The sequence below is a fragment of the Solanum lycopersicum genome, chromosome 9, assembly GCF_036512215.1.
Source record: "Solanum lycopersicum chromosome 9, SLM_r2.1".
NCBI classification, from domain to species: Eukaryota; Viridiplantae; Streptophyta; class Magnoliopsida; order Solanales; family Solanaceae; genus Solanum; species Solanum lycopersicum.
Window position 1 is genome coordinate 12,389,880 of NC_090808.1, and position 24,312 is coordinate 12,414,191.

The 24,312-nt window shown below is 35.0% G+C and overlaps 1 protein-coding gene across 4 annotated transcripts; it reads left to right on the top strand.

The window, feature by feature from the left end:
• Positions 1–5,961: 5,961 nt before the first annotated feature.
• LOC101258092 (uncharacterized) lies at positions 5,962–24,312 on the top strand. Of its 4 annotated transcripts, none has more exons than XM_004246230.5 (16): positions 5,962–6,213; positions 7,043–7,301; positions 11,676–11,720; positions 11,963–12,025; positions 12,155–12,217; positions 12,489–12,551; positions 12,692–12,754; positions 12,944–13,006; positions 13,200–13,262; positions 13,451–13,513; positions 13,713–13,775; positions 13,973–14,035; positions 20,576–20,635; positions 21,176–21,316; positions 23,212–23,307; positions 23,396–24,312. In XM_004246230.5, the coding sequence occupies exons 2-16, from the start codon at positions 7,095–7,097 to the stop codon at positions 23,930–23,932; spliced, it is 1,653 nt and encodes a 550-aa protein (XP_004246278.1). In that variant the 5' UTR covers positions 5,962–6,213; positions 7,043–7,094; the 3' UTR covers positions 23,933–24,312. The 4 variants fall into 4 exon arrangements, with proteins under 4 accessions (XP_004246278.1, XP_010325757.1, XP_069144831.1 ...); XM_010327455.4 differs by having other exon boundaries at positions 5,978–6,184; positions 13,439–13,513; XM_069288730.1 differs by having other exon boundaries at positions 5,978–6,184.

The window sequence follows — 24,312 nt, forward strand, 5'->3', positions numbered from 1 at the left end:
AAAGAGGAAGGATTAGAAAATTTCAAGACTTTCAAGTGTCACCCATATGGAAAATCACGCCCCGTGGTTGGACCCATGCCAGTGGGTGAGCTTCATTGGTGGACACCTTGGAAAATGCCTGATGCAGTGAACCACGACCAGGACCCACGACATGTGGATGGGTCCAAAGTCCATGGGTAGGGAGTCCTGGGTCAAATTCCAAAAAAACAAACCAAACCACCAACTCATTGTTCACCAGGACTAATCGTAGGTCTATCTAAGGTCCATTGGCCGTGGTCTCATGGTTGGTGACTCGACAGTTATTGTACGAACTTAAGGGTCTTTTTTATTTTAATTAAATTGAGGTGGTGGTGTTTTACCTAAGTCTAGGACACCTATATATGTATTTTTAACCCCCCCCCCTCCCTCCAAATTCCCCAATTTAATTCATTCTCCCAAATCCCAAAATTAAAAATCCAAAACTCCTCTAAAAAAATTATCTTTATAAGGAAGAAGAGAAAACTAGGTCAAGTTCAAGTCTTCAATTCTCAATATATTGTTTGCATTGACTAAGGTATGATGTATTTTTATCCATGGGATCTGACCTCCCATGGAGTCACTAGGATTCCACGATTTGGAAGAATTCCTCCAATTCTTGTTAGGGTTTTTTCTAATGTTGTGAGTTATGTTGAATGTTGATCCAATTGAGTGGATTATGATTGTTTATGATTGAATTTATAGGATCACATCTTTTTAGTATGAAATTACATGTAGACAGGCCTATTGCATGATTTGATCTATAATTGATATAATTAGGTTGATGCCTTGAAGGGAAACTTTATGGATTTTGATATTTTCTTATAGGATTGATGAATTATGTCTAGAATTGTTTAAGATGAAGCTTAGATGATGATCATGAGAATTAGGGCTTTGAGATTTAAGTGTATTATATAAAATATTTGTAATTGATATTATGATATTTGGAAGAGATACTTCCCACCTTGAATTGCTAAGCATGATTGAATGAATGTGAAAGGTTTACTCACATAAATGATTCTAGGTTGAAATGATTGCTCACCTAAGATGAATATAGATTAAAATGCTAAAAGAATGATGAGGTTAGAGGTGAGTACCCTTGACCTCTATAATGAAGGATATGTGGTGATTCTCATACTCCTTAGAATTGAACAAGAGGTGATTCCCTATGTTCCTAATATGATGAATAGACATGGAGATGTGTACCCGTGTCATATTTTGTGATTTTGTAAGCGAGTAACCATGATCTTAAGGTAAGTAAGATAAGAGGCGAAAACTCATTAGCCTTTGTAAGTTAGGCAATGAGGTGAATCCCCATGTCTTTAAAAAGTAATTATTAACCATATGATTATGTTATGAAGATGTTTGACTTAGAGTGTTGCCAGATATGCCTTCCACGATGTAAGCTTGACTAGAAGTGGATGACCCAAGTCTTGACTAAGGTTAATTGAGGCTACTTAAGGAAATATTTATGATGTTTATTATGTCTTGATTATACTTATGCCTTATGTCATTTGATTATTAATGCTTATTTTTGTGTTGTGTACGCTAGCCATCATATTTAGTACATGATTGCACTAACACATACTATTTCCTACATTTTTATCAAATGTATGGTTTGGCTACATAAATTCTCAGACTCGTGGCTAGCTTCATTGATGAGCAAGGAAGTGAGATTTGGTTATTCCTCATTGTGTTCAAGGATGTTATCACCCTTTTCTCTTATGTATTTCTTTCATGCATTGCATTATTGTATGAGAAGTGTGCCAAAACTTTATTCATGTTGTTTTAAATGGCTTGAGACTATGGTATTCTTCAGCTCGTTTTATAAAAGACTTTGATTGTGTTGAAATGTTTTAGATTTTTGCACCATTTTCTATTACTTTAAGTTATGATATGCTACGTGGCTTCTATAAGGTCTCTTAGAGTCGTGATTGAGAGGGACGATTGACCAGTGGGGTTTGTTTTGTGGTGACTGGTCAAAGCTCTGGCGATAGATAAATGAAAAATAGAAAAATAAAGTAAAAATCTTAATATTGAACCCCTATTCTGAATTATTCATCACCCCTAAATTAATGACCAAACAATTGCTTGAATACAAAATTGAAAACCACTTAAAACCACTTTTGTACAATACCATTACCTTAAAACCGTAGGTCAAAACCACCAGTTAATAAGAATATCCATGTAAGCAATTCTTAATCGGTTTAAATGTATTTATAGACTATGTCAAAAACACAAAATGAATATAATAAAAGTAACAAATGAAATGAATTTTAACAAATGTAACGAATAAAATGAATGACTTGTAAAAAATGCAATTTAAAAAAAATAATTTAATAAAACTGAACAAATATTTGACATATTCAACTGATTATGCAAAAATATTAATAATCAAAATTAACCGATCAAAATCCTTACATTTTTTTAAAAATATATATGAATAATTATTTAAAAAATAGCATTAAAATTGCAAAACATATATGTTTGAACTAATTAATAACTAAAATACTTAAAGTATCAACTTTGAAAAATATCTTACCAAAATGTGGTGTCAACATCCTAGACTCAGCAAAGTTAGGACCAACCCACGACTAAAACGAGCCACCAAGGTCACAAGCATCATCACAAGGAGAACGACATGTAACGAACCCGCAGGACCAAACTATAACTACGAGGCGATAAAACATGACCTGAAACATCTAATATCAAACCTTGTCTAAGGCAATCACGAATCAAACCTAACAAGAATAAGTAGGATAATTTGCTCCACAACAAAGTCATAGTCTAAATTAAAGTTCCCAACACCCATAAAAAGACCAAGGCTCCTACCGAATGAAGGAATAACAAGAGGAAAGCTAAATACCCTACAAATACCATTCAAAAGTACATGAAATGTATAACAAACATTATCTAAGAAGCTCAATCTAGAACATAGATCGAATCCTATCTTAAAAACTAAAGACAAACACTCCAAATCCACCATGCTTGAGCTATCCACATCAAAAATGCCTTTGAACACCGCCAAAATATTGAATTATTAATCAAATGTCATTGCATACGTTTTGACACTAAAATCACAATTGGAAATGAACCCAAAATTCAATCAAAATGAGGATGTGGGACCCGTGTTGGTAATCCCAAAATTAACTCTATCAAAAGGTCCGAATCGACTAATGAGCTTGTGCCTCGAAAAGGGGCTCAATTCTATGTCCGGAGCATCCACCATATGTAATAAAACACAAATTGAAGAAAACTAAAATAGAGTTGGCAGTCCCTTTCGAGAGGAAAATGCATCAAATAGAGAGACTCTAACACCCTCCAAACACTCTAACGCATAACCTCGATTAATACGAACCTTTAAGAATCTGAATTACATCAATCGGATGTCCTAGGCTCAAGAAATTGCATTTGGTAGAATGAGGACTAAGTTTTATGTATAAATACTCAAAATTGATTGGTAAAACAAAAATCTAGTCTCTAAAATTCAGATATCTGGTTGCTAAAAGACTGCACTAGATATCAACACTTCATTTTTTTTGGCTCAAACTCTGAATTCTCCGACGGGTTGTATGGGATTCATTTAGAACCTTGTGCACGCAAACAAAATATGCTTCCCATTGTATTCAACATTCCAAACTCAGCTGAACCATGAAACTTCCATATGAGGTCGTTACAATGAAACGTGGGTCTCACGCCCAAGTTTCATTTTAAGCTAAATGCCACAAGAGGGCTCAAAATGAGATCGAAAGCCTAAGAAAACCGCACGAAAGGTCATTCTAGACCAAACTTCACATTCTAGAGGTAACCACACTAATGGAATCCTCATCGGAGCATGATTACCAAGTATATTGACCAAAGTCAACTCTTGGCTTAAGCTTCAAATTTAAAACGTCTAATGACATAAACTTACATCGAAAGTCTCGAGGTCTGAACCAACTACGCCCTATACTAAAATGGCCTTTCTATAGCTGATGAAACCTTTAAAATTGTGGCCATCTTCCTTAACTATTGACTGAAGTCAACTGTTAAAGTTTCAAAGCCTTAAAAATACAAAAACTTGTACAAAATCCAAATGAACGACCTAGTGACTAAATTGTCAGTCCCAACAAGTTATAAATGACTTGAGGTCGCTACAAGAAAGTGTTGGAAAGATTGGTAAACAAAGAAAATGACTTAGAAGGTCATTACATATAGTGATATTCCTACTCCACTAAGAATTGTCATAGACATTCTTATACATGAAACCAATACGATAAATGTTCTCATCTTGGAAATTGCTTTTGCTTTCTTAAATAAATTATAAAGGCAAAATGGTTTGGGAGACCCTTGTTCTTGGCTCTGTTTGTATTTTGACTCCTTAAACTTACAACTTTGTCAACTAGACCCTTGAACTCGATTAAACACAATATATTAAATGTCTATAACCATTGACTGAGCACATGTGACATTAATGTTGTTGACTTGGAACAATTCGTAATGTCACGCATTTTAAAGTAGGTATGTATAAAATTTATATGAAAAAAACATTGAAATTTTAAAAACAAATGAATGAGAACACCAAAAGAAAGGGGGGAGTCATTCTACTTCAAATCAGCCTATTACTGCTCCCCACCTCCACCCCCACCCCCACTCCCACCCCAACCAAATTTCTTAAACCCATTCCACTTCTTTCTTTGGTTTAACCCAACTTCTTCTCCTCCTCCTCCTTCTTCTCTTTCTCCTTCTCCTTCACACTATTCCACCCCTAAATATTTTTCTCAAATTCATTCTTTTTGCTGCAAGTCAATTTCCCTCTTAGTTCTTTTCATTTGCCATATTTGTTTTTTCAAACTCTCGACTTTGTGTGTATTCTTTGATGATAATGTGTATTGGAAAATGAAAAACTTCATTGATAAGTTTGTTGAAGATTCAAAAATAACCAATGAGTTTTGTGAATTTATGAAATAAATTTAAAATTGAATAGAGATTTGTTGGTTGATGTTTGTTAACAATAGTGTATATTCAAGTCAAATAGGTAAGAATTCCACCAATTTAACATGGATTGTTCTCAATTTGAGAGCAAAAATGGAGAAAATAATAAAATTTCCTGGTTATGCTTTTATTTTTATTTTATTTGTTTAATATGTAATTTCTTACGTGTCATTAAAAATAACGTGGAATCCTACGTGTAAATAAGTGTATCACACGTGCACACATAAGATGAGGAAAGAGTTTAAAATATTGTGTTTCAGCGAGTTTAAGGGTTTAGTTTACAAAATTGCAAGTATAAGGGTCCAACAAGTACAAACAGAGCCAAGTATAAGGACCTATCGGGTCATCCCCCCAATTATAAATAAGTTTTGATGAAAATATTATATAAGATATTTAACATCATTTATAAAAAGAATATATTATGCATGTATAATAATACAATATATGTATATAATTTATCAATTGTGTTTGGTTATTTCTTCAATTTTTAAAATAAAGCTAAAATCAAACCAAACACTATCAATTTTTAAAAAATCTAAAACCAATCCAAACCCAAGTAACATTGGTTTGGGTTTGATTTGGATCGATTTTATTTAAATTGTAAATACCCCTATATGACTCGGTTACATGGAATCATAATTAGGTGTAATTTATCTAGATAAATTGTAACAGTATAACATCTCTCCTATTTCATCACTCATATACTATCTCTCTATCGCTATTTATTTGTATATATCTAATGTGATTCACATGTATCTAGTATAAACAAACTCTTAGGTTGACCACACTCTTCTCTTTCCTTATTTATCTATATTTCACAATGTATTTTATAGGAAAAGTTTATTATCTAACTCAAACTTTAAGTATAAAATTATAAACTAGTGAGACAATATAAAATTATTGGAAACTATAGATAGAAGTAATAAGTCTGAGTGAAATATTTATAGAAGTTTTTCTTATATTTGTACAAATGTTGTTGAGGCCTTTTGACTTTCTTTCATATGACTTGTGAGAACCTGAGTTAAACAGTGCAACGTGTAGGCAGATGATTGGAAGGACAACGCAATAAAAAATTGGAACATAAACTAAATTTTTTTTAGCAACAAGACCATTTACCTGGCCGTTACGCTCTTGACCTCTCCCATACCCCATACCCCAAATTCAGTCGCTTCAACTTTACGGTGTCTTCTCAAAGGTTGAATCTCTTGTCGATCTCTTCTTTCGGTAAATGTTCATCTGATTTTGTTTTTGCATTAAACATTTTATTTAGCTCTGCTAATCTGACCTACTCCTTTTTTGTGTAATTTATTTTCTATGTTCATATAGAGGAAATTTATGTTTTCTGTAACTAAAAAAGAAATTAGTGTCCTACATTGAAGTTTAACATTCGTTTGCTGATCGATTTTGAAATTGATCTGCATTTAAGGTTCCGAAAATGCCTCCTTTCTAATTTCTAGTTTACTAATTGATTCTGGAATATCCAAGTTTTACATTATTAGCTCTCATGTTTCAGTGTTCATCTTATTTTTTGGTGTAATTAAAGGTTAATACATTCTTGATCTAACTCTAATTTTTGACGTTTCACATTGTTTGGTGGTTAATCTGAAACTTGAAATGGATTTTGATTTGATTCTATAGTCTATTGGTTTATTCCGAATATTCAGGTTCATGCTGGACGGTGCTTCACAAGTTTAACAAGGAAGAGACTTATATGCTCTCTTGTTTTTTGTATAGCATGTTGAAATTTGAATTCAAGTTGATTCTTATTCTCAAGTGTTGCAATTAGCATTTCCAGCTGTGTTCATGCAAAGTTCTTTCTTTTATTTATGTGTTTATTGGTGAATTTTACATCTTGAATTGAAAAATGACTTGATTTGAATTTAAGGTTCCAAAGTGCCTTAGCAGATGGAGAGTTTATTGATAGATTCTAAAGTCAGATTGATTTTTCGCGGTGCTCTACAAGTTCTAATGAGAAAGAGATGTTAAATGCATGTCAATTTTGTGTCTAATTTGAAATGCCATGCTTGATTATAATATTTTATGGTTTCTGTAGGCTGTGCTGTTCCATTGCTACTTACTGAGTTTTGATTGTTGGCCCTGTGCCAATGGAAGAAGAGAAGAAGAAGAGGAAGAACAAGAAAAAGAAGAATAAACAAACCAAAGTAATAGAAAATAATGCCGTCGGTGTAGAAGAATCCGCTTCCTCCAATCAGAACCATCCTGCTGAAATACGTGGTTCTGAAGCACATACTGATGATACTTCGGGGATAGATGACGATTCTAATAGACATGACACTGAGGGTGCCAAAGTCGTAAGTTAACTTATATAACCAAATCATTCTGGTACTAAAGGTTTATTTGTTTTCAAATCTAAGAGGAGTCATGTTTCTAGAACCATATATGGATTTTGCATTCCACTTTTTGCTGTATTTCTTTTTTTGATGTAAGAACATATTCATACTTTCAATATTACTGGGTGATCTAAAAGTACAACAAATAGATGTTATTTAATTGATAAGTTGCCTTTTTCCAAATGACCCAAACCTTGTATCCATGAATTAATCATCATGGATAACTTTGGTGGGTTTTAGGAGAGATAGATGTAGGCCGGAGAAGTATTAAAGAGAAGTGACTAGACAAGACATGATGCAACTTCATCTCACCGAGGTCATGACCTTAGAAAAGGAGGTTATTGAGGGAACACATTAAGGCGAGGGTTAGTCGGCAGTTGTGCGTGACCTAGCTAAGTAGTAATTCTTGTCCTTCTATTTTGCTGTTATCTGTTGTTTCTTGTACTTCAATTTATTTGTTGTGGTTATTGTCAATTTTAATTATTCCAGCATCTTTTATCTATTATTTTTCCTTTGCCATCTTTTCATTGTGCTGAGGATCTATTGTAAACAACCTCACTACCTCCCAAGGTAGGGTAAGGTCTAGTACACTCTACCTCCCTAGATTCCACTGGTTACATTGTTGTAATCAAATGCTATTATGAGCTTCGTGCTCCTAACTAAACTGAATTCAGAAATTGAGTTGTTAGAGAATAAAGGTTGCGTTGGTCGAGAAGAAAGGAACTAGAAAACATATTTGAAGGAGAGAGAGAGAGAGAGAGAGAGTGTTTTGAGTCCAATTCTTAAAGAATATCTTTTTCACATCATGATCGTCTATATGTTTGAGATTAAATAAGGGCAGAATTTTTTTTGATTTAAAGCCCAAAATGTCGCCTCACTTTGTCACAGTTCAACATAGCTTATTCTCTTCTCTGAACCCACATTTGTGGTATCTGTATATTCAAGATTTATGCTATAAGTAATCTTCTTAATTTGAATATGTACTTTTTAAAAGTTTTGCTGCATCATTAATGTGAAAGTGTAATAAGAAACCATAGTTTCAACATTTAATTTTCCTTATGCTCGATCAGTAAGTGAATTGGTACAGAAAACTTGAAAGCCCTGTCATACAGCAGTTTTTTCCTTTTTTTTTCATGTATGAACAGATGCAGATGCAATATTCAATGCCTACTGGTAAAGTGTTCTCTTTTAAACTGTGAATTTAAGCGGATTTCTCATGAATTTATAACCACAGTTGAAAGTCTTTACTTGTCAAATTTTTATTGCAAGCTGGAATCAGATCTTCATTTTCTTTGGAAATAGAGAGGGTCCTTTCTCCACTAAGTGTGAAGTTAATAGGAGAAACTCATGATAGGAAGGGTGCATGGAAGAGGAGAATACGGAAAGAGAAAATGGAAGGAAATATATTGGAATGTCTTGAGAGAAAAGAATTAAAAAGAGAAGGATTAGAGCTGGGGCTGCCTCAACATTACCAGTTTCAAAAAAAAAAAAATGGGGCTTCCTGGTGGAGAGAAGAAATAATTAAAGTATGTAACATGCCTTCTCACCTTTAAATTTAAAACCATGATAATCGGCAACTTAATAGCAAATGAGCAAGGGATTCCACCCCATTATCTCTTGGCAGTGAGGGAGTATAAGCAAGGTTCTCGCATCATGAATGAGTGCAGGTAAAGAAGTTAGTACCGCCACATCAAAAACCGATTGTGGTACAAAATATAGAAGGGTTCCCACATCATGGATGGGTGCGTGTAAAGGACCTATTTCCGCCAAATCACAAACTCGGATATGGTGCAAAATAAGAAAGGGATCTGACATATGAAAAAAGTTAGTACAAGAGAGTCGGATTCGGGTAGATACCTAGAATATAAGCATTTTGGCAAGGAAAACGATGGAATTAGTGGATACTCTAAAAAGGTGAGTAAGGCTAGAGAGATAGGTAACACGAGTTATGAGTTATGGTATCGTGGGATAGATAAAAATAGGATCGGAGTGAGAATTATTGTAGAACTAAGTCTTAAAGATAAGGTTGTAGAGGTAAAACGAGTTGGGGATGGCATTATAGTTGTAAGGCTTGTATGGGGGAAGGAGACAATCAATGTTAATAGTACCTATGTGCTGCAAATAAGATTAGATGTAGAAGCTAAACCCAAGTTTTGTGAGGATATGGCTAACTTGGTTCAAGGAATTCCAGGAGGCAAGAGGCTGACAAATCCTTATAGGTAACTAAATGGCCATGTAGGTAAACAAATCGATGACTTTGAACAAGTACATGGTGGTTATAGTTATTGTGAGAAATATATGGAAAAAATATTATTGAATTATGGTTTTAATTATTACATAGAGAACCCTATTTATAGACACTATAAAAATACAATGTCTTAACAAATAGGAGACTATAAACTATTCCGATTTTGTGTAGGATTGTGTTTTCTTATTCTATTTTAAACTCCCCTCAAGCTGGTACATACAAATTATACGTATCTAGCTTGTTACAAATGTAATTAATACGAGGACCCGTAAGGGACTTGGTGAAGATATCTGCAAGTTGATCATTTTACTTCACAAATTTGGTAACAATATCTTCTGAGAGTATCTTTTCTCTTACAAGGTGAATCAATCTCAATGTGCTTAGTCCTCTCATGAAACACTGGATTTGATGCGATATGAAGGGCCGCTTGATTATCACACACAAGTTCCATATGACTGGTTTCTCCAAACTTCATTTCTCCAAGAAACTATTTGATCCAAACTACCTCACAAGTTGCTACAGCCACTACTCGATATTCTGCTTCTTCACTGGATCGAGCAACCACACTTTGTTTCTTACTCTTCCATGACACCAAATTACCTCCAACTAAAACACAATATCCGGATGTAGAACGTCTATCAAAGGGTGATCCTGCCAATCAACATGACCTTGATCCTCGAAGAGTAGTCCTTTACATCGCAGAATACGAACAACTACATCCCAATGACTATTAGAAGGAGAAGTCATAAACTGACTTACAACACTCAAAGGAAATATCTGATGGTATACATAGTCAGCCATTTATAGTATTTAGGATTTTAATAGTTTCCTGTATTCTAGGTCTTCTTGTGGTTTGTGCCTTATCAGATTAGTATTTTCAAAAGAGCATATTGTACGTGAATAAAATCATCTTTCTCTTCTATGTCTTAAACCCTTATACACCCAACACTAGTTAGTAGTCTTAGATGAAAGGTTAACAGTAGAGTGAGAAAGGTGCAACTCTCAAACAACTGTGAATTAGGTGTTAGGCTTGAGACTTAGAGGGAGACTCAGATATCTTGTGGAAAGAAATGTCAGTTTGCATTAAAACCATAGCAACTAAAGTTTTAAGTATGTCTTAAGGTCTAGGTTCTCAACCAAGAAATGATGGTGGTGGAATGAGGAGGTAAACAAAGTTATTTAAGATAGTATAATGTTATGAGAAGTTGCCAAAGGCAAAGGACGGAGAATCCTTATACTATGACTAGATAAGATTAAAAATGAACCCATTTGCTAGAAGGTCCAAGTCACATGCATTGAGGATATAATGCGAGAAGGTCGCTTGAGATGGTTTGGACATGTTTCGCATCAACTTTCATATGTATTAGTCCATAGGAGTGAAACTATTGTAAGTGAATGATAAAAGGGACAGGGTAAACCTAAAATCACAGAGGGAAGTTGTCTTGAAATGCTTGTGTCAACACAAACTTTGCTAAAGATAGGACAAAATAGAAGAAAAAGATCTATATAGGTGGTAACAACTATCCCCCTTTATCCCAATTTATGTGATATATGTCCCGAAGAATGACACATTTACTTATTTGGCAAATATTGACGTTACCAACATTAAACCCATGTTGGGTCTCACTTATTTGGCAAAAAGTCCACAAAAGGTGCACTCTTCTATGTAAAGATCCATTTTTAAGGGGTAATTTTTGGAACATTGCAATGTCTTCTCATATTTCTTTAAACTCCATGCCCTATGAAACTACATCACATAAATTGGGACAGAAGGAGTAGTTCAAAATTAGTCTTATTGTTATTAATATTATAATATTATTCCTTCTCAAAAAAAATATATTATAATATTATTATAATTAATATTTATTTATTTATTTTTTATTATTATTATTATTATTATTATTATAGTTGTAGAAATATTTAATTTATTTTTATTTTATTTAGTATGATGATGCTACAAATTTAGATGAAGAAATAAGATCCGTATAACCAAACCCAACAATTTTTGGGACTGTGGCCTTGTTGTAAACATCTAAGGTTCTTGATACTTTCTGATATGTTGTCTTTTGACATTCTTGTTTTTACAGTCATCTTTAGCGGAGAACGAGAAACACTGTAGGATGGATTCAGAGGTGAGTTAAGGCCTCCTCTTTTAGCAACTGCTGAGCCATTTTCAGTTATGGGCTCATAATTTTATGATAATTGTATTCTCTTCCCCTCTCTCTTATCTGACTATTGTATAACTCATGACAAGTCATTGCTTTCTCTATTTTATGGACAGGCCTTTAAATGAGCTTACATCTGCATGGAATCCCATATATAATTTCTATCTACATTTAAATTAAAACATTTAAAAGTTACTGCTGTTTTACAGGCTATCTTCGAGGAGAAACTTAAACAGTTCTCATGGGAAAAAGATGCCAGTTTACTGAAGGAGGTAATAGAAAGTACACACAATTTGCATTGTAAAAACCTGCAACTTGCTAACTCATAGGCCAGTGGCTGGTGCCTAATCAGTTTTTTAAGATTTTCACTCCTAATCTTGCGGATTTACCTTGATGTGCAGTCTAACTTGAACGAGAGGATTAAACAACTTCAGAATGAAAATAACAGTCATCTGCATAAAGAGGTATTTTAGTTCTGCCTCTGTCTGAAAGCAGGCACAGTGAAAAAACAAAGTGATTCTGACCAAATATTAAGAGTTCCCTCTCATGATTCAAATGTGGGGAAAACTGTGTTGTACTTCTCGTGTGTTGTTCGAGTTATGTAGTTTCATTTTCAAAAATATATTGTTCAAGTACGAATAAATTTCGAAGTCTGATGGTATGCCATGCTGCTACGTGCGTCTTGTCCTATTTATCCTATCTATCTCGAGTTTTACGCTCTTCTTTGGTCCACAGGCTAGTTTTGAGATGAAAATCATGCAATTGCAAGATCAAATTAGTAGTCTCAGGAGGCAAGAGGTAATGGGAAAACATGGATAGATGCATACTACTATCACAATAGCTGTGCTTTCTGGAACGTATTATCCTCCTAAAATATTCTTTCCTTGTTTAGTCAATGGTCCTTCTACAGAAATCAGTGACCTTTTAAACTTTTTCAGGCTAACCAAGAAGAAAAGATAAGACAATTGCATATGGAGAAGGATCTTTACTTGCAGAAAGAGGTACTAAAACTTTTAACCGTTCTCATTTCTACTTCTGTGGAAGTTTTCAAAGATATATTGCATTTTAGGACACCAAATTGACATTTCTTAGTTTCCATTGCCGGTTTCTTTTTATTGTACTTTCACTTCCACAACGACTCTTTAAATTTAGGTCTACATGACAAGAAGTATGCTCTCTGTAATTTTCAGGCTGAGTTTGAGATGAATAATTCTCAGTTACAAAGTGAAAAGAGTTCCTGGCTTCTAAAGGAGGTGATAATCCCATATTGGCAAATAAATTTTCTTGTATATCAGAACCAAGTTTTTTTCCTAAGATCATCATTTTGTTTTACCATCACTGGTTATAAGCAATTCAGTGTCATATCCTTAATCACATTTTCTGCAATTTTAAGATTTTCTTTTGAGTCCTGCAGTAAGTTCCAGAGTAATACCTTGTTCCTTACAGGGTGGCTTAGAGAAAAGAAATAATGAGTTGGTGGAGGAAGTGGAGAAGTTGAATTCAAAGAGGGTAATAAATCCTGAAGTTTAATTTTTATGTGCTTCTGTTGTTTCCCTTGATCATGGGGGTTTATCATGCCATTGAGTTTTGTTGCATACCTTTTATCTTCCTGTATTGTGGCAATATAGTGGTACTTCTCCTAGAGAATTTGCTTGGCTCAAAAATATTCACTAGAATAACTTTAGCATGAATATCAGGTCAATTTGGAAAAAAAAGTAAAAGAGATGGAGAAGGAAACAGAAAACAGGGTCCAGAAGGAGGTAATCTCTCTCCTACTTTAATACTGGTAACTTTGACAGGGAACTGTTCCTAATAACTGTACTGATACTTTTTGTTTTCGTTTCGTCCTTTGTTTCTCCTTATTTTGGTTTTTGGTTCCATCTGGGGAAAAGAAATGACTAGAAGCTAGCATGCTTTGTTGAGCAGATTTCATGAGATGGAATACCTTCATCCTTGCAGGTTAGCTTGGAGGAAAGAATCAGTGTGTTGTTGGATGAAGTGGAAAATTCAAATACAATGAGGGTAAAAAATTTAATATCACTTCAGTAAATTTTTGATCACCTTTATTCTTTCACTTGATAGTGGAGTTTTTTCTTGCTTTTGACTTCAGTCTCATACCTGTTTACATTCATGCTGATAAGCAATTTATTTGTGTTTCTCTTTGATAATTGTCCTGGTCAAAATAAAGGCTTTGAGAATAACTTTGGCATGAATATCAGGTGAGCTTGGAGGAGGAAGTAAAAGAGACGGAGAAGGAAAGAGAGAACTGGGTCCAAAAGGAGGTACTTTCTTATATCTTAATGCATGTAGTTTTGAGTGGGCTTTGTTGCTAATATCCTCTATTTTGAGACCATGTGTATTGTTTCAGTTGCGGTCAAGTAATAACAAGAATTTAGCAAGCTAGGTATTCTGGGTTGCATGCCCTTCCCCAGACCCATGCATAGCAGGGGCTTAGTGCTTTAGGCTGCCCTATTGATTCGAATCATGTTATGCATCTGTCAAGTTGCTATGGAAATTTCACGAATAGCGATATGATGTGCTTAATAGATAGGTGAAAGAGCAATATGACCTGCTATGCATATGATTTAAGATGCTTGGCTATTTAGAGGAAACATATTCATAAAATATATCTGGCTTCAATTAAATGCTCATGGATATAAATGTTTAGTAAAACAGAACAGATACCGAAGAAATTGTTAAAAAAACAGTGAACAAAATTCAAGTCAGATGGTTTTGAATACTTGATGACATATAAAGTATGGCTTCTATTAAGAGGAATTGTATTTTTTCTTGATAATGAAGCCGTCAGGTCTGTAAAGGGAGTAAAAGACAAAATAACATGCAAGAAGAAGAATCATGACTAGACAACTGATGACCTTAAAAGTAACAAAAAACCTTTGGAAGTGCAATTTTTATGATGTTCATTCATGTGGGTGGCATTCAAAATTACAACAACTAAAGGGGTATTTGCCACTAACCCACACTCAGGGAATTCGGGAGAAGGTGGTGAAGATGAGGCTGAGGATGTCGTGTCTATTACCGAGAACCAATTCGGATCCCTGCCGCCAAGGTCAACTACAGAAGCCATTCATCCCGTAAGTAGATTGATGGAGCAATATAGTGAGAGGAAGAGGGACTTACATACGATGTTCATCGACCTAGAAAAAGCATACAACAAAGTTCGTGAGGCTTTTTTTTTCAAAATGACCGTGGTGTCCGTTTTGAGCACCTCGACTAATTTCCATGGTATACCTAATACCTACCACCTCCCACCAACAACGGATACTAGGTAACACTAACTCTGTCCGCCAAAGCTAAGACGTATGTAGTTTTTTTTTTGTCTCCGTTGAGTTTTGAACCTAAGACCTTAGGGTTCTCAACCACTTCATTGACCATGTTTGGAGGCTAGAAGTGTGCCTGTAACTTACATTAGAGTGATTAAGGACATGTGCGAGGAGCCAAGATATGAGTGAGGATAATTGGAGGAGACTCGAGCACTTTCCAGGCAATGATGGGGTTGCACTAGGGATCAACTCTTAGCCGATATGTTTTTTCCTTGGTAATGGATGAACTGATGTGACATCTCCAAAGGTAGATGCCATGGTGTATATTTAATGCCCAAGCTTGGACGGGGCGGAAAAACACAGTATGAACACCTGCTATACATGAGGCAAATAATGAGGAACCGTACCTATGCAACACTGACCAACTGGCCATACTGATGTGATGGACAAATGAAACTATAATCATAGGTGACAATTTTACAAAGTCTATGAAGCCTCTAATGGAATTCTTAACCGTACCTTATTAAATGGTCGGGACAGGGCCTTAACATACCCAACTATAATTATAAAAACATCTAAGTAGTACTAGGCACCTATTACCTCCAGGTGATAATGGAGCTGCCAATATTTTGCTACTTTGCTGCGTATGCAACAAGAGACTACTGCGGGAGTCTACTAATCTGTATACCTGATCCTGCATTCATAGAAATGCAGTGTCCCAAGCCACTGAACATCTATACATATACAACATGTACTATTATGTAAAACAAACTCAATAACAAGTATATACATGAGGATGCTCGACCAATCAAATAATAAGATGAGCAACTACAAACAACTGAACATCAGAACCCTTTTTGTCTAAAACTTTATCTTATGGATAACCTTATAAACTTATTTAAAATGTATTTCGATTGTTGCTTAAAATGTTAACAAGTGTTAGATTTACACATGATATATGCTATGTGTTTCATCCCTGTAAGTGATCAAATGATAGGCCTTTAAAGGCTACTTGTAGCAATGAACGGATAAGCCTCTTGGGGAAATCTTGAGCACATGAACGATATGAATATTGAAAGTATAATATGAAGCTGTAACTTATAACTATCAGTAGAAATTCTCACATGACGTTGCTTGAGTTATTTTTTTAATAGATAATATGTAGTAGTTTGCCTAGGTGATGTTCTACCTCTATCTTTAGTACAAGTAAATAAGTAATCACATGATGGCCTCCAAAGGTGATCTATGACACATGTAAAAGATATATTGTCAAATTACATAAGTTGCATGATGTTGATAAGTGTACATCGCAATCTGCTGTAAGGTACGCCTTCCCCAGGCTCCTATAAAGGGTCTGCCCGTAAGCTTGTAGGCCGTCTTAGTCAGGGGAACCAGGGGAACTAGTGCATGACATTTCAGTTGTCTACTATCTATCACATATGCCATAAAGGGCGGTCTGTCTCAATAATGTGCACAAAATTCGCGTCACTTTGTCTGTGAAGTGGACCTATGAATACCCATCCATCGCTTTAGAGTAGGTTTTAATCATATATTTACAAAGCCTATAACAAATTAACAACTGAGTTACCATCTTTATCTTTCACATAAGCAAGTGAGGAGCTTTATGTTACGCACAAGTAACATAATATATATTCTAGTCTATCAAGTACTTGTTTTTGCTTAACAGTCATATGACTATGTGATCTATGCAAGTGCAGGCCATATGGTAGCCAATTGTTTTCCTTTTAAACACGTGACAGATATACTAGAACCTTACGTCAAATTTGCTGGAACTTACAATCTCTTAACTTGACATTTTCAACCCAAACAATTTTCTTCAAAACAAAACCCTAGGACAAGAAGAGATCACTTGAAAACAACATCTCACCAATATGGGCGGCCTAGGGAACTCTTTCTCTAAAGGCTGCCTCAAGCTCTCAACATGTGACCACAAGTTCTCCCACTCCCTTACAAGTTAAAACTATGTGAAATACATACAAAATTTTTACCTTAGGGGTTGTGAAAGAAGAAGAAAATTCAGGAGCCCTCTCTGTAGAGAAAGTCACAATCGAGATAGAAAGACTTGTGAAATTTTCTTTGGATTGATATGATATTTGGTCTAAGTAAATAGATATATGTCACCTCTTGGAAGACAGGTCTTGGGCTTGACCCAATGACCCGCCCCATCTCGCGCTGGCCCAATTAATTTGGGTCTTCCATTGTTCAAGTAGGTGATTACTAAACTATGTCAAGTGGGACCCTCACCATATGTTGTCACATGGGTTTGCGTAATCAAACAAGTGGCACATTAGTTATCTTTAAGCACGTGCATCTCGCAAGCAAGTAGGATGTTTAAGAAAGTAGCTCGAACAAGTAGGATGTCTAAATAAGTAGGTTACTTTGTCCTACATTTATTTTGCTTTCCATATCTTAATCCCTTCAACTAGTACTTTCACATTTTGTACACTACAACACTTAGACTTTAGGCTCAATTATTAATCACCTTTTTCCAAGCTCAAATAATCTTGTTGACGTTGACTTAGTCATGAACATGAGAGTCAAACATAAATGGAAATCTTGCAAACAATGTCTTCTTCAAACTTGGATAGTTCTTGACATTGAACTTGGATGGACGAGCGATTTGTTTTTTAAGAAACTAGACTCAAAGACCTTTGATTTGATCGGTTAGCTCTTCATCTGGGAGATCTGCTCGTTTAAAGCGGACAATATGCTGGATCACTTGAAGTAGTGACCCTCCACAGGGCATTCTTTGACTTGAACTTTTGTTTGAAGGCTTCCTTTGGGCTAAAACCTTGGGTTAACACTTCAACAACCTTTATATATATGTGTTACTTAGCATTATTATCAATTTGTATTTTTAGTCTCTCGGTTTCACACCAATCCTTTGCTATTTGAGTAGTTGCATGTTAACATAGATGTACAAGGTATTACAATATGCTTTTTTCAGTTGACATAGTATTGATTGATGAGACATGCAACAAAGTTAATTATATGCTAGAGGTTCGAAGACAGACCTTTGAAGCCTAAAGGGTTCAAGTTGAGGATTAAGACAAAGTACTTAGAGTGCAAGTATACTGATGAACTCATGTGGCAGATGTGGAGGTGAGGATTGATACACAAGTTATCTCCAAGTAAGGAAGTTTCAAGTATCTTGAGTTCGTAATTCAAGGATTTTAAGGAGATTGATGATGATGTTGCATATCGTGTTAGAGCTAATGAAATGGAGGCTCGTATTAAGAGTGTGCCACCAAGGACCTAAAAGTGTGTTTTATAAAGTGGTCCTCGGACTATCTATGTTTGGGATGGATTGTTGGTCGGTCAAGAACTCGCACATCTAGAATATGAAAGTAGCGGAAATGAGGATGTTGCTATGAAAAAATATGTAATATGAAGTGATTGTTAGACCAATTATGTTTGGGACAGAGTGTTGGTTGATCAAGAACTCGCACGTCTAGAAGATGAAAGTAGTGGAAATGAGGATGTTGCAGTGAATGTGTCGAAATACTAGGAGCGAAGATATTTTGGATTAGGTGGGAGTGATCTCCGCGGTAGACAGGACGAGGGAGGGAGGTGAGATTGGGATGGTTCGGGCATGTGAGAGGAAATTTGTAGGTGCCAGTGAGGAGGTGTTAGAGGTTGGCTTGGTAGGTATTTAGAGAGGTAGGCCAAAGTAGGATGGAAATTTAGTAAGTAATCGAGCGTTTTCAAGTTTCCTCTGTCGGTATTGTTATTACTACACTCCTATTTTATTACATGTTGTATCCTTTGCTTCAGTTACCGTATTGTTTGCTGTTGCTACTGTTCTCTTCTCCTTTCTTTTTAGCATGACTTCTTCACTACTGTAATTCCACACCATACTTGGTTTTGATATGCCTTACTTGAGCCGAGGATCTATTGGAAACTACATCTACCTTCACAAGGTAGGATAAAAGCTGCATACAACCACCCTCCCAGACCCACTTGTGGGATTGCTCTGGGTATGTTGTTGTTAATGTTCATGCATGTGGATATATGACAGGAAACTTCTGTGTTTCCATCATAACAGATATGAGAAAGTCATTTTTGCCTTTCAACTTGTACTTCTCTTGATTTCGATCAAGTGACATTTTCTGTTTAACTGTACCAAGTCAACAACAACGTACCTAGTGAAATCCCACAAGTGGAGTCTGGAAAGGGTATAGTGTACACAGACCCTACCACTACCCTGTGGATGTAGGGAGGGTTGTTTCCGAAAGATTCTTGGCTCAAGTGCAACACATCTAAGTACTAAGAAGAAGAAAACAGTGTAGAGCGTTAACAAGAACAACAAACAAGTCATGTTCTGTATATTTGAACCGAAATGTCATTGGGATGTGCTGTTAAGATTAGAAGCTGAGTTCTTGATGCCATTTTATGAAATTCATTTATCTAATCAAAAAAGGATGAAGAACTGAGATATTAAAAAGTGAAAGGCAGTATAATTGAACCAAAATGTCACTGGGATTTGCTATTTAGATGAGAAGCCGAGTTCTTGATGCCATTTAATGGAATTCTCTTACTTCATTATGAAAATCTAAGATAATTAAAAGCCGAATGGCAGTAAAATGTTCCTTGTTGAAAACCTGTTGTAGTGATCGATCTAGAATCTAGATACAGAGTTTCTTCAATACGGCTGTAATAATAAGGTGGTACCTGAGAGTAAACGTGCCTTGAAGTATATTGTATATCAGTTACTTCAAACACAACCACTTTGTAATTTTGAAGTAAATTGCACAGCCACTTGGACTTTTCTGGGCATGCACATGGAGCTTAGTACGCTCTTAGCACTTCTAGTCGAGTAGAAAGAAAGAGAATAGTTTACTGTTTTGAGCTGCATAGATAAATCTGCTTGATTTTCCTTTGCAAAATTATTTATAAGTCAATTGTTGGAGGAGATCAATTCATTGCTCTTTTTTATACTATGCCTCAATCCCAAACAAGTTGGGGTCGTGTGTCGACTATATGACTCCCCTCTTTCATTTAAGCTCAAAATTATATCATCATCATCCTCAATTAAAAATGTGAAAAATAAGTTGAATTTACATATCAATTTGATAGAAAAGAAAATAACAAGAATAATAGCAACCACAATCTCTATCCAAGTCAAAAGTCTATCCTCAAGTAGTAGCTATCACCTATATATGGATCTTTTTTTCCCCACTGTGCCCTATCTTAATCTAGGTCTGCATTGTTACCAGTTCCCCAATATAAAAAGAAATTAATAACAGGGAACATATATCATTGCTTCGATACGGTCCCGAATCCGTTTCACTTCATTCTTCCCCGAGCGGGAATACGTCGCTTACAATATTATTAAAGAAAGGGCGCTTATTGCCCCTTATGGTAAACACCTTATTGCCCCTTTACACCTATATCTTGATCAGGGAGACAGATGGTCGAGTTATTCTCCAACCTAATTGTTAGTTTTATCTATTAAGTGACTAGTTATTATCAAATGCTTCAGAAAGTTCAAACCGTAGTCTCTTCTTTTTTTTGCAGAAATCATTCAGAGAAATAATTTCCAGCCTAAGTGGTGACAATGCACTTTTAGAGACGCAGGTATGCAGTCCCAGCGACAAAAATGTATCATGTTTTTCTTGACTGAACTTTTCTCGTCAAACTGTTATGAACCTATATATGGCTTTTAGTGTCTATCATATAATGTGTTCTTTGTTTGCTAACGTAGCCAATTGCAGGTGTTTCATAAAAGAACATGAGAAATCATGGCTTCCTTTAAGAATTCAAGTATACCGAGAGGAGTGTTCTTCTTTGTGCACGTTGGAATTTTGATTTGAAAAGTTCGGCATTCATATCAGGGTGTAACTCTCTTAATGGATACAAATTGTGATGTTAGTTTTCAAAGAATTATCGACATGTTTTGTTCTAATCAACCAAATGTGTATCCTTACACATAGAAGGCATTGGGAGTTGTAGTTGGACATCTACATTTTTTCTTCTAAGCTTTGCTTTCCTGATGTTGTATCCTGATTTTTGACATCTTGTCCTTATTATGGCTGTTGATGTCAAAACCCGTAGAAAAATTGACAATCATTGCTTCTGTTAATTCCTAACATGGAAATTAAAATCAAAGCCTCGCAGGTGAAGGAGTTCGAAGAGTTGAGGACCAATATATTACAAGAAAATCAGTTACTGAAAGCAAATATACAAGTACTGCAGACACAAGTCTATAATCTCGAGAAGAGTGCCGGACCTCCTTGTTTACCAACTGGACATGAAATGGTCAGTTGTTAATTCTGTCTTGCAGATTAACCGGTTCTATATTCTGTTTTCATTCATTTCTATTTCCATGAGTGATAGAAAGTAGCACACTGTTGGTTGGCTGACAACCTCATACCACATCATGACTTGTAAGAAGATTGAGACAATAGTTAAACATGATATGCTTTGAATATTTTTATTAAAAAAATATCATTATTGATAGCATAAGACTGTAGTTCACTTGATATGTCATAAATGACTATGTTGTGCTGAGAGGGGGCAGGGGGTGGGTAGGAGTTAAAAAATAAAAATTTGAAGTTGAAAATATTTTTAAAAAGCAAAATTATTTTTTTGGGGAGGGGGTGGGGACGTGGGGTTTGGGGGGGGGGGGGGGGGCTGGTCGGTCGTGGGTGGGTGGGGATCGGGTAAAAAATAAATTTTAAAATTGATTTTTTTTAAATTGTTGTTTTTTCCAAAAAAATTGTAATTTAAAATTGGAGGAGAGTTTTGGAAAGTGTTTTCCTTAATTTTTGAAGGGAAGTCATTTTCCTTAATTTTGAGGAAAATGAGTTGATTTGGAAAACATTTTCCAAAACTTTTGTCCCAACCAAACATGAGAAAATTGCTAAACACACTCGTAGTGTGTATATAAATAGGGCTCATAGTAAAAATGTAGATGTACAATTCAATAATAATTTTCCTCTTATATTTCTCACAACATATAAATCAATACCATTTAAAATGGCACTTAATGTATTAGGTGGTCTTTTCCGTCATGAAACACATTAAGGGGTTGTTTGGTAGGCTGCATTAGAAGAATAGTCCATGGATTATGTAAGGTATTATTTAGTACTATATTTGGTAGGAATTTGAGCCTGTGTAAGTTATAACTAATCCATGGGATAAGCTATGTAAAGACAAAAATATCCTCAACCATTTCAATTATTTTGTGTATTTTCTTGATTTTATTATTTATATTTGTATTAGTAAGTTTATTTAAACAAATTGGCTTACAAATTATTTAGAGAGAGTTGTTTGTTACTAATATATCCAATATAAATCAATACAAATTTGAAATGTGAGTTGTATATTTGTATATGAAGTTTGTGATCTAAATTGAATATGTGTGTGTGTGTGTATATATACATACATACATACATATATATATATATACATATATGTATGTATGTATGTATGTATGTATGTATGTACGTATGCTTGGTTTTCTAATTATTTATATTTTAAACAATTTAAAAAATTTACATACATATTAAAACTAAAACTTGCAATTTTTTGTGTCCGTGTAGATGGTTTATTCAATTTTACCGTCGTTGACCACTTTCTCGATTTTGAAAGTAGATGGTTTATCTTTTTATAATTGAAAAATGACCTTTTGTGAGTGATCAATTTATTAAGATGACAACTATTTATCCTCAAATAATTCAAGTGAAAAATAACAATTAAGACAACTAAATTGTTCTTCCCATAGCTAGTTAGAAGGTTATGAAAATAATATTGTCCAACAATTATCTACCTTGATCGAATTACATAATAATTCAAGGGTATAATTGGAAAGAAGCTTTTTATAGAGCTATAATCCAAACACAAGATGAGGTGGGAAAAAAAGAACCAAACACTTGATAAAAATAAACCCTGCATTACTAATCCCTGCATTACTAATCCATGCGTTATGAATCTTTGTACCAAACGACCTCTTAATGTGTTGACTGTAGTCACTCACAACATGTATTTAAAAGTGCTGAAAGCATTCTAGTCACACAAGTTCACTGTCAATTAACCAAAATAAATTTAAATGTATGGACAATATATATTGACGATTGATATATCTGTACTTACATCACATTGTTGCAAATTGACATGTTACCATAACCTATTTTTGCTTTGTCTTGATAAAGAATACTCCTGAAAATGGGGATCTGAATTCTGAAGTAGTTGCTACCCAAGCATTGGTGGACAAACTGATTGATGAAAATGCGGAGCTTGTTGAGAAGGTTTCAGCTTATTATTCTCTTATTGCTAGAATCTTAGATATTATGATATACTTTTCGGGGTTAGTAATCATTATTTTAAATATATTAGGTGAAAAATTTATATGTGGAGCTGGAACGAAGAGATCCACCAATGGAGATATCTTCATATTTAGGTTCTGATGTAATTACCACAAGCTCTGAGGCAGCTCGCACTGCCAATGAATCAGCCCTTGGGTCACACAAGATGCCTGGAGCAGTTCACAAGCATGAAGTTGATCATACTACAGAGCCAAAATCTCAACCCAGTGAAGCACTATTGCAGTCAAGTGAAAGGCTGCAATCTCTGAAAGACACCATTGACAAAACTGTGAGTGATGATGAGCATGGGTGTAAGATAGATAGCAGAATTGTTGTAAATTCATCAGAAATCGAGTCTGATGAAATCGTGCAGATTCCTTTAGATGAAAATGAAGTTCAGTCAGCAGATTTAGAAGTCACAAGTGTGAATCAGGATCAGTATGAGGAGGAGGTTCCCCTCACCAATGCACCATTAATTGGTGCTCCATTCCGTTTGATATCCTTTTTTGCTAGATACGTGAGTGGTGCTGATTTGGTTAATAAGAACTCGGCAACCTCAAACCAATAACCTACTAACAGCCTGCAGCTGTGCGAAGTTAGATTTTATACAGCAAAAAGGAGTATGACACCAAAGATTAAACATAGTCACTTCTCAAGTTGAAGGATATACTTATTATAGTACAAGGCTGGATGCTGCCCCTTTTTTTGTACCAATTTTATTTTTATAGGGGTATTAGTTGTAAAAGATACAAATATTGATTTGGGCCATTCTTACACGCCTGAAAATTTGGTGACGTAAGAACAAATGTTATGCTAGAGATGAGAGTTGGATATTGTGTTTCTTTGAACTTCATTTGGATATTTTGGACTACTCTTACGCTTGTGGTTTGTGGCGTACTCGTAATTTCCAACACAGGTAGCAGGTGTTAGTTATAGTTCACCCATAAA